Source organism: Uranotaenia lowii, chromosome 3 (genome assembly GCF_029784155.1).
Source record: "Uranotaenia lowii strain MFRU-FL chromosome 3, ASM2978415v1, whole genome shotgun sequence".
Taxonomy (NCBI): Eukaryota; Metazoa; Arthropoda; class Insecta; order Diptera; family Culicidae; genus Uranotaenia; species Uranotaenia lowii.
This window is the reverse complement of record NC_073693.1, coordinates 75,804,042-75,813,028: the sequence shown is the minus strand read 5'-3', so window position 1 is coordinate 75,813,028 and position 8,987 is coordinate 75,804,042. Positions and strand designations below refer to the sequence as shown.

Here is an 8,987-nt window from a genome sequence, read left to right as displayed (position 1 = left end):
GGCTCCTCAGCGCACTTAGAACTTTTCTTCGGAAAACATCCCTCGAAACGTCGAAGTCAAAATGCTCGGAAAAGCGGTTGAACGACTTCATTGCACCGATGAGGGCGCTGTTTGCTCCATAATAGTTCATTCGAATGGGAACATACAATTGAAGATCCTGATTTCTGAGACCACGGGGTCGCACACTTAGTGGAATAGCTTCCAGTAAAGTGGGACAGTCGATTCGCGATGTTAAGATATCAGCAACGAAAGATGCACGGGTTGCATGTCTACGGGCTTGAAGAGCGTCAATGTCTATAAGGCGGCATTGATTTTCGTTGCTGGGTAAGCGGAAAGGGTCTTGCCAGTTCAGATGCCTAGAGTAAAGTGGGGCAAGAGTACGCAGGCGGAAAGAGTACGCACTAGGCTTTTACAGTAAACGACAACACTGAAACTATCAACACTGTACCGGTTTGACAGGTCATCGAGTCAGCTGATCATATGTGTTTTTGTTTGTGGTTTGGTTCGCGCACGTCGGAGAAATGAGATAAGTTTTAGTTTTTCCAATTTTTATGTAATTTTATGCGTATTTGGAAACATTATTATGCTTCGTGGAAATTCGCTAATCAAATCTGCATACGTGACAAAGGACACATAATTAATATAGATTAAATCTGTGGAACACTCATGCCAGGATATGATCGGAATATTTAGCACTTTTAGCTTTTTTCACAAATGGTCGTAGGGGGCAAGAGTACGCACGTTTGGTGGGGCAAGAGTACGCGTTGGTTTCCTTCGTCTTTTTGATAGCATTTGGAAAGCTAACCCAAAGAATAATCATGTTTTCAATAATCAGGACGTACAAAGGGAAAACCAGCCGGAAGATTTGCTCTCCGGAGATGCTGGAAAACGCCAGGCAGCGGTTGAAGGACGGAGCATCGAAGGGAAAGCCTCGGGAGCTGAAAGCCTCGGGACTTCGGAATCAACCTTGCGTAAACGCCTTGAGAAGGTAATCAACAGAAGATATTTTTGTATTGAATTGTGAATAACAATCATTTTTCTCGACCAGGGATTCGGTGCTGAAAGCCATGGACAATTCACTTCAGTTTTTACCCCTCAGCAGTCAGAGGATCTCGTAAATCACTGCAGAGCGCTGCACAGTGCTTTTTACGGTCTGACTTTCAGTGATTTGCGTCACTTCGCCTTTGCCTTTGCTGCAGCGAACAGCGTTACCCATAAAAACACTGTTTTATTTTAACTATTGTTTATGAAATAAAGGTTTTGTTTTGTTTAATAAACGATTATAATGATTCAAGACCTCACTTACACCGGACCAGAATGGAATACAATGAGCTTAATATATGCGTACTCTTGCCCCACCTCATGCGTACTCTTGCCCCACTGGTGGGGTAAGAGTACGCTTTGGTAATTTTTGAAAAATATGATTTTTTATCAATGTTTACAAACATAATAGAAACTTTTTGCGTCATACAATCAAGGTTAAGAGCCTTACTTTAATTTGGTTTAATTACTATAATCGATACTTTGTTCTTTGAAGAGATACAATAAGTACACAACTAAGTGCGTACTCTTGCCCCACTTTACTCTAAGGGCGAATCGTAAAAAGCGCCGCTGGATAGCCTCGAGACGTTCAGCGCCGTTCTGGTAGTAGGGGCACCAGACGACAGATGCGTATTCAAGAATGGAACGAACAATGCTGCAATATAGGCTTTTCAGGCAATACACGTCCTTGAAGTCCTTCGCTACTCTAAAAATGAAACCAAGACTTCTGGATGCTTTGTTGACTACGTAGTTTGTATGTGTCTTGAATTCCAGTCGCTTATCGAGGATGACGTCCAGATCGTTAATATGGTCCACGCGTGCGATGGGCTGTTCTCCAAGGTAGTATTCCGCAATCAAAGGCTGCCGCTTACGAGAAAAACTGATAACTGCGCATTTGTTACGATTCAATGGCAAGCAATTGATGTCGCACCAATTAGCGAAGAGGTTGAACTGATTTTGCAGAAAATTAATATCGTCGTAGTCGTTTACGGTGTAAAACAGTTTGAGGTCATCAGCATAGCAAAGTTTTGGGCTGTCAAGGAGTGAAAGCACGTCGTTAAAATACATTAGGAAAATAATCGGTCCTAAATGGCTTCCTTGTGGCACACCGGAGGAGGCAGAAAACTGCTTGGAAAAGGTATCACCAGTCCAAACAGTCAGTTTGCGCCCAGTCAAATAACTGCGAATCCAGCCAAGTAAAGTACCACCGAACCCCAAGCGTCCAAGTTTCCCTATGGCAATTTCGTGGTTCACTTTGTCGAATGCAGCTGACAGATCGGTGTATATGGCATCAGTTTGAGATTTTGCAGCAAAGCTTTCATGCACAAAAGAAGTGAACGTCAACAAGTTGCTTGTCGTAGAGCGTTTAGGCATGAATCCGTGCTGGTCATTAGAAATGTAATTCTTACAAAACGAGGAGATGGGATCCAGGACCACTAATTCGAATAATTTGGCTATCGAACATAAGGCTGAGATTCCACGGTAGTTGTTGACATCTCGTCTATCACCTTTTTTGTGGACCGGGAACATATAAACTTCTTTCCACAGTAGCGGAAAGGTAGCTCTGTCAAGCGAAGCTTGAAAAATAAGACGAATAGGAGTCAACAAAACAGGCATGAAACTTTTTATAAACGAAGCTGGTATCCCGTCTGGACCCGTAGAAAAGGAATTCTTGAGCTTCGACGCTGCCTTTGAGATGATTGCATCCTCGATTTCAATACCGTTCAATGAAAAGCCCAGTGGCGAAATGTTCCTGATAGCACTAGCCAAACGCTCTGGGGATGTGGAAGCTGTTGTGAAGATATTTGAAAATTTTTGGGCAAAAAGATCGCAAATTTCACGATCAGACTTCGCCGTAATGTTATCCAGAAACATGTGAGTAGGAATACCAGGTTCTTTCCGCTGACTATTCACGTGTTTCCAAAATGATTTTGGGCAGGATTTGAGGTTACGTTGTACTCGGCGAAGGTAGTTCTGGTAACAACGTTTGCTGGCTTTTTTATAAGCCGAATTAAGCTTGCGATATATATACTTGGTGTAAGGAGATTTTTGTTCGTTATAATTTCGAAGCGCACATCTTTTTTCCGTTTCCAGTCGTCGCAATTCAGTCGTAACCCAGGGAGTTCGTAGATTTTCTCTGATAGTACGTTTAGGCACATGACGATCAATTACATAGTTCAGGATATGCGAGAAGGTTTCTGCAGCAGAGTTAGGATCCGATAAATCGAGCTCCGATGCCCAGTCGATGGTGGCCAAGATGCGAGAAATGTCCTCGAAGTTGGCGTTCTTATAGTCGAGGTAAAAAGCTGGTAAATTTACAACACGAGCGTTCAACTTAGTTACTTCAAGTGAGGCCGATAGAGCAGGATGATGTGGAACTGCTTTAACGAGCGGTGCAGGAGCTAATTCAATGGTCGGTATACGAGACCCATCGTTGGCAAAGCAGAGGTCCAGCATACGACCGTTTTCGTTCACCACGCTGTTGATCTGACGCAAGGTTGCTGTACTCAGGGAGTCTAATATGATGTTCGAAGGAGTCGAAAAGGTAGAACGAGCAGGATCCGGGTACAGAAAGCTACCATGGTTGGAGCACCACTTCAAACCGGGCATATTGAAATCGCCTATGACGAGTATGTCATCCTCCGGGGCGCAAGAAGAGCTTACTTTTGAGATGCCGCGTGAAAACGACTCAGCTAGGGCAACATCTCTAGAGCGGTCGGGCGGCAAATACAGTACGCAAACGTACAGTTTCTGATCTCCAAGATCGATGCGAGTCCACACAAGTTCCAGGTCGCACCAGGAATTATCGTCGATGAGCTGCGCTGAAAGATTCGACTTGACGGCAATTAGCACTCCGCCTCCACTAGACTTTTTGCTGTTACGGGCACTACGGTCGCAGCAAAACACTGAATAATCAGGGCCGAATATCTGGCCAGATAGTGTGCAGTCGTTCAGCCATGTTTCCGTAAAGGCTATGACGTCATAGCAGGAACATGAGGTAGCGAGAAGGTAGTCAGACAAGCAGGAATTTATACCACCGACATTCTGGTAGTAAAAAGATATGGAATCGAAAGATTTTGATCCGGATGTCTGTGTGCGATGTACGCTGGAAAAGAGAACATCATCAGGCACAAGAGCTGCATGACTGGGTGAAATGTTAAAATCCGACGGATACTTGCCATAATTAGGCAATTGGAAGTCTCCCCCTGACCCACCTGACCGATGCACGGGACGACTTGGAGCAGGAACGAACGGTCGTTGGTGGCCAGGGAAAAGAACTTCCAGATTGCTTAAAGAGGTGCGTCCCGAAGTCCTATGGAGATTCGCAGGAACAGAGTCGATATCGAGGCCATCTGCAGCATAAAACTGATTCGACGTATACGATTGGGTGCTAGAATGCAGAGGTGCGTGACTCGGAGAAAAACAAAACACAGGAGAATACTTGCCATAGAATGGCAATTGGAAGCCTTCCCCTTGACCACCTGACCGATACACGGGACGACTTGAAGCAGGAACGGGCGGTCGTTGGTGGTCAGGAAAAAGAACTTCCAAATTTCCTTGATTGGTGCGTCCCGACATCCAGAAGAGATTCGACAGATTGGTTTCTGTGTTCAAAGCATCGTTAGCAGCAGGTAGTGGCGAAGAGTTGACATCCATGGTGAAATGTGCAACATAACGGGTAAAATGAGGCTGAGTTGAGGCACATGATGCGGGGCTGGAAGGCAGAGGTGCGTGACTCGGGGAAAAACAATAAACAGCAGAATACTTGCCATGGCATGGCAGTTGGAAGTCTCCCCCTGAACCACCTGACCGATAAACGGGACGACTTGCGGCAGGAACGAACGGTCGTTGGTGGTCAGAGAAGAGAACTTCCGAACTGGCATGGTTGATGCGTCCCGATGTCCAATAATAAGGTGGTTGAAATTGGTCACTATTGAGGGCCACGAAATTGTCTGGAATTATAATCCGTAAACTCACGGAAGTACATTCCCTTTGGCCACGATTCAGGATCTAACGCTTGTTGCTTGGCGTCTAGCGAAATCCCAACTTTAAATTATATAAACCGGTAGGAACTTATATCACTTCCTCTGGGAACCAGTTTCACGACGTTGGCCTCTTCAATTCCAAGGTTGGTTTGAACCATGGCCCGAACGGCGTCTTCAGAGACGTCAGGTTTAATCCGCGACAGATAAATCCAAAATAATTTAGGATTATCGTCGTCGCAGAGTGGGATGGATACGATGTTTTCTGAAGCATGTTTGGAACCCAATTTGCAAGGTTCGGTGGATGCTGCACTAGGGATCCGAGTACGCTTCAAAGGGCGTCTCAGCTCAGGCGTAGGCGTCGATTTGTCCCACAATGGGGCACGAATCGGTTTACGGGCTATCTGTTGAATGTCAGATCTTAGTTCCGTGATCGCATTCGTAAGCAGCGTAAGAGCGTTATTTTCTGACGGAGCGCCAAATGCCACCGAACGATAGCTAGCATTCGAAACCAATGCAGCACACTCATCGCAAAACCAAAAGCAATTTTTGGAAAACGTGTCCATTTGCCTAGCCATGCTTTTTGTTAAGCCCGTACACGCAATATGGAATCGCTTATTGCAGACGCCTTTGCAAGCGATGTGCTCGATTCCAGTGATTCCTTCGTTGCATTTCGAGCAGTTAGGTTCCATTGCGCCTACAGGTATACAATAAAAACTTGTTGACCAAAGCTTTATACGGATTCGATGCTAGGTTCCAATTTTTTATGTAAGATGTCGCAACGGTAGGAAAAAAAACGAGCCGGGTGTTTACTTAAGCGTCTTTAGTGTAAACAAAACGAACTGATAGCACTCGTAACTTCAACACGAATTATCACTTTGTTCTTTTTGTTAAACACGAGCATTCGATTTTATCCGAGTTCTGCGGAGATTTTTCTTAGAGAAGAGTTAGACTTCGATATTTAAACGAACGAAAAACACATTAAAACGGGTAATTTTAAAACCGACAAACGATAACAATATGCGTCAATAGACCTATACATATACCTATGTGATCTGTGATCAAATCACCACATAACCGACACCATGGCTTCGTGTTACTGTTATGACGACAATGCAGTACGTGTTACTGTATGTGTTATTTGGATGATCAAGTAAATATCCTTAAAACAGTGAAATGTTTATATCGACAACCCCTATGGCCGTACCCTGATTCAAAATTTGAAACCCGACTTAAATTTCCCATGCCTTAAAATCCCAATGCACAAATTTCCATGTCTATCCCGTGTATATTAACATCAATATTGCAAAAACAGTGAACTGTTTATATGAACGCCCTCTTTTGGCGACCCCTTACAAAGAATTTGACACTTGGAATCGATTGTTCATTCTTGAAGACTTACATGAGCAAATTTTCATGGCATTCCTATGAATTATGACGTAAATTTAACTTAAACAGATTTTGTGTAGTTTTGATGACCTCTTTTCCTGACACCAAATTTGATACCTGAAATCCATTATCCGTCTTTCGAAACGCCCGTGTACCAATTTTCAACTCAATCCTATGAATAAAAACGTTAATATGGCTCAAACAATATTTTTGTTGTATGGACGACTGAACCGAACGAAGTCTGAATCTTCTACGAAACGATAAGTGCCCGATCATTTGGTCCTTCGAGCCGGATTCGAGGACAGGAAGCTCATCAGGGACCAGCAGAGGAATCATCATTCTCCCCTTTCCGAGTGCAGTAGCAGATGGTGTATGTAGTGAATCCACGATAGGCTGTTATGAGAAATATCACTTTGGTAAATAGTTCACATTAGAACCAAAATGAAAAACAAGATACACTGCTGTCCAAAAGTTTTGCAATACAGTACAGCGCAAAAGTTTTGCAATTTAAAAAAAAAATAAACTAAATTGCCTTTTGTGGTCAAAAATCTACGACAAATTATACGTGCATCTAAGGGAGAGTACTCAACAGTGTCGTTCAAAATTAAAGCGATACATGAAACTTTAAAGTTTTTGGAAACATTTAGTTTCATTTTCAGTATATTTTTCACCATATTCGGAAGAAATATTTTGTCGAGTTTTTAATAAAATACAAAAGCGATTATTTCGATTTCCTCCTATTTCTTCCATTTTAATGTCCGTCATGTTTTGGAGTCGATTATTTTCAACCACATGGTATAACAGATGATGACCACAAGATCTTTTTCAAGCAGGGGTCTCTCTGATTTTCAAAACGTTTCCAATAACTGAAGGGTATCAGAAACTTGTTGCTTTCAAAGGTCTTTATCCCCAAAGAGAATTGGTTCCTGTGAAATCTGGAACAAAATACGCCGAAACAGGTACCAAATATGAGCAAAATATCTTCAAAATAATTTTCTGTTTAGAAAAATGATGATCGTTAACCTTATGCATACCATACCATACATACCTGAGTATTTTTTTCCGTCTTTTATTCAGATTGAACTTCAAAAAGGAAGATATTTTGATGTTTTTTATAAATCAATAATCGATTTACATGCAATTTTGTTTGATCACTTTTTGATCCGAACACCTTTTATGAGATGTTCTTTTCAGAACCTCCTGTAGGTGGGCCTTTTGCACTTATAGGTGTTTTGATGGGGTTCATGTAACTGTAACGTAAAGTTTTGAAGTACCTTTCCAGCTGCTAAGAAAACTAAAAATTTTCCTTGGTTTAAACCGTTTGATAACGCGGTATTTTTGGGCAATTTCAGCTGTTGAGCTAGCCTATATGCAGAACACAATGGATCCATCAAATAACTGTGCACAATTTTTGTTGATTGTTTACAAAGTACAGCTGATTCGCGGAATGACAAAAATTCGTTCCTAAAGCTAACAAAATCCTCGACACGTGGGCGTCAAGAACTTCCATATCAGAACACCAGGAGTGGCACAATATTAGCTAAAACTATTCCAATTTTAAATGAAGCACGGTTTAGTTGTTTTTCACCACGATCTCCGCAATGAAAACCACGTTTCTGTTATTTTCTTATTCAATTATGCTTTGTCCTTTATGTATCCGTTATCGTTATGAAATTCAAGGTATTTTTTGATAAATTAGAAACAAAAGAAAATATATTAAAAGTCATTCTAGAACGTTTAATTGATTTTTCGTTAATCATTACACACTTTAAGGTATTAAATCATAATTTAAGTTTCTGCCATATTGTGTTCGTGGTTGAAACATTTTCATCGAATAAAAGTATCAGGAGTGTGAGAAGTCAAATACCAGATGTGATAAGAAAATGCTCCAAGAGCAGCTCTATGTTATTTTTGAGAATACCTTTCTGAGTTTCGGATATCGATAGTCAAACCTAGCAAAGGTTGTCAGTTTTCAATTTATGTACAGTTGTTCGAGAAACCACATGTTATAGGTCATGAGTTAAGTTATGACTTTCAATGTAAAATTGTACAAAATCTATTTTTTAATTTAAATCTATATTTTTTAATGTTACTTAAGAAGTAGTATTTAATATCTGACAGCACCGAAGAACTGAAGTTTTATTTAAAAGTTTTATCAATATTAATCAAAAAAATTTCGCAAATAACAAAAAAAAATTAGAAAAGCGATTAACCCTAATTCGCTCTTGGAAGTTAGGCGGCAAATCAAAAAGTTTTTCTAGGACCGTTAATGAATTCATGAAATCTTTAATTTTGCATCATTCCTTTTTTCATGAACGTACCATGAAAGTGCAGACAAAGCAATCCTTAATCTGACCTTAAGTGTCAATTTGACACTCCTTGGTCAAACTCGGTCAAAAAAAAAATTGTCAAACTCGCTATACTCTCTTGCTTCTTAACTGATTTGTACAAAATGTCTACATTCACGAATCTCGTAATGTAACTCAAATATGTTATAGTGACAATATTCAGCCACAACACTCCAGTTTTCCTTTTAAAAATTCTATGATGAAAATTACGAAAAAACATGCTTCG

At 41.1% G+C, this 8,987-nt stretch overlaps 1 protein-coding gene across 1 annotated transcript; it reads right to left on the bottom strand.

The window, feature by feature from the left end:
* Positions 1-1,580: 1,580 nt before the first annotated feature.
* Positions 1,581-4,698, bottom strand: LOC129752302 (uncharacterized). The gene is made up of 3 exons (XM_055748090.1): positions 2,763-4,698; positions 1,761-2,618; positions 1,581-1,696 (listed from the first exon to the last, which is right to left on the bottom strand). Exons 1-3 carry the CDS (start codon positions 4,696-4,698, stop codon positions 1,581-1,583), a joined length of 2,910 nt encoding a protein of 969 aa, XP_055604065.1.
* Between the last annotated feature and the right edge of the window lie 4,289 nt (positions 4,699-8,987).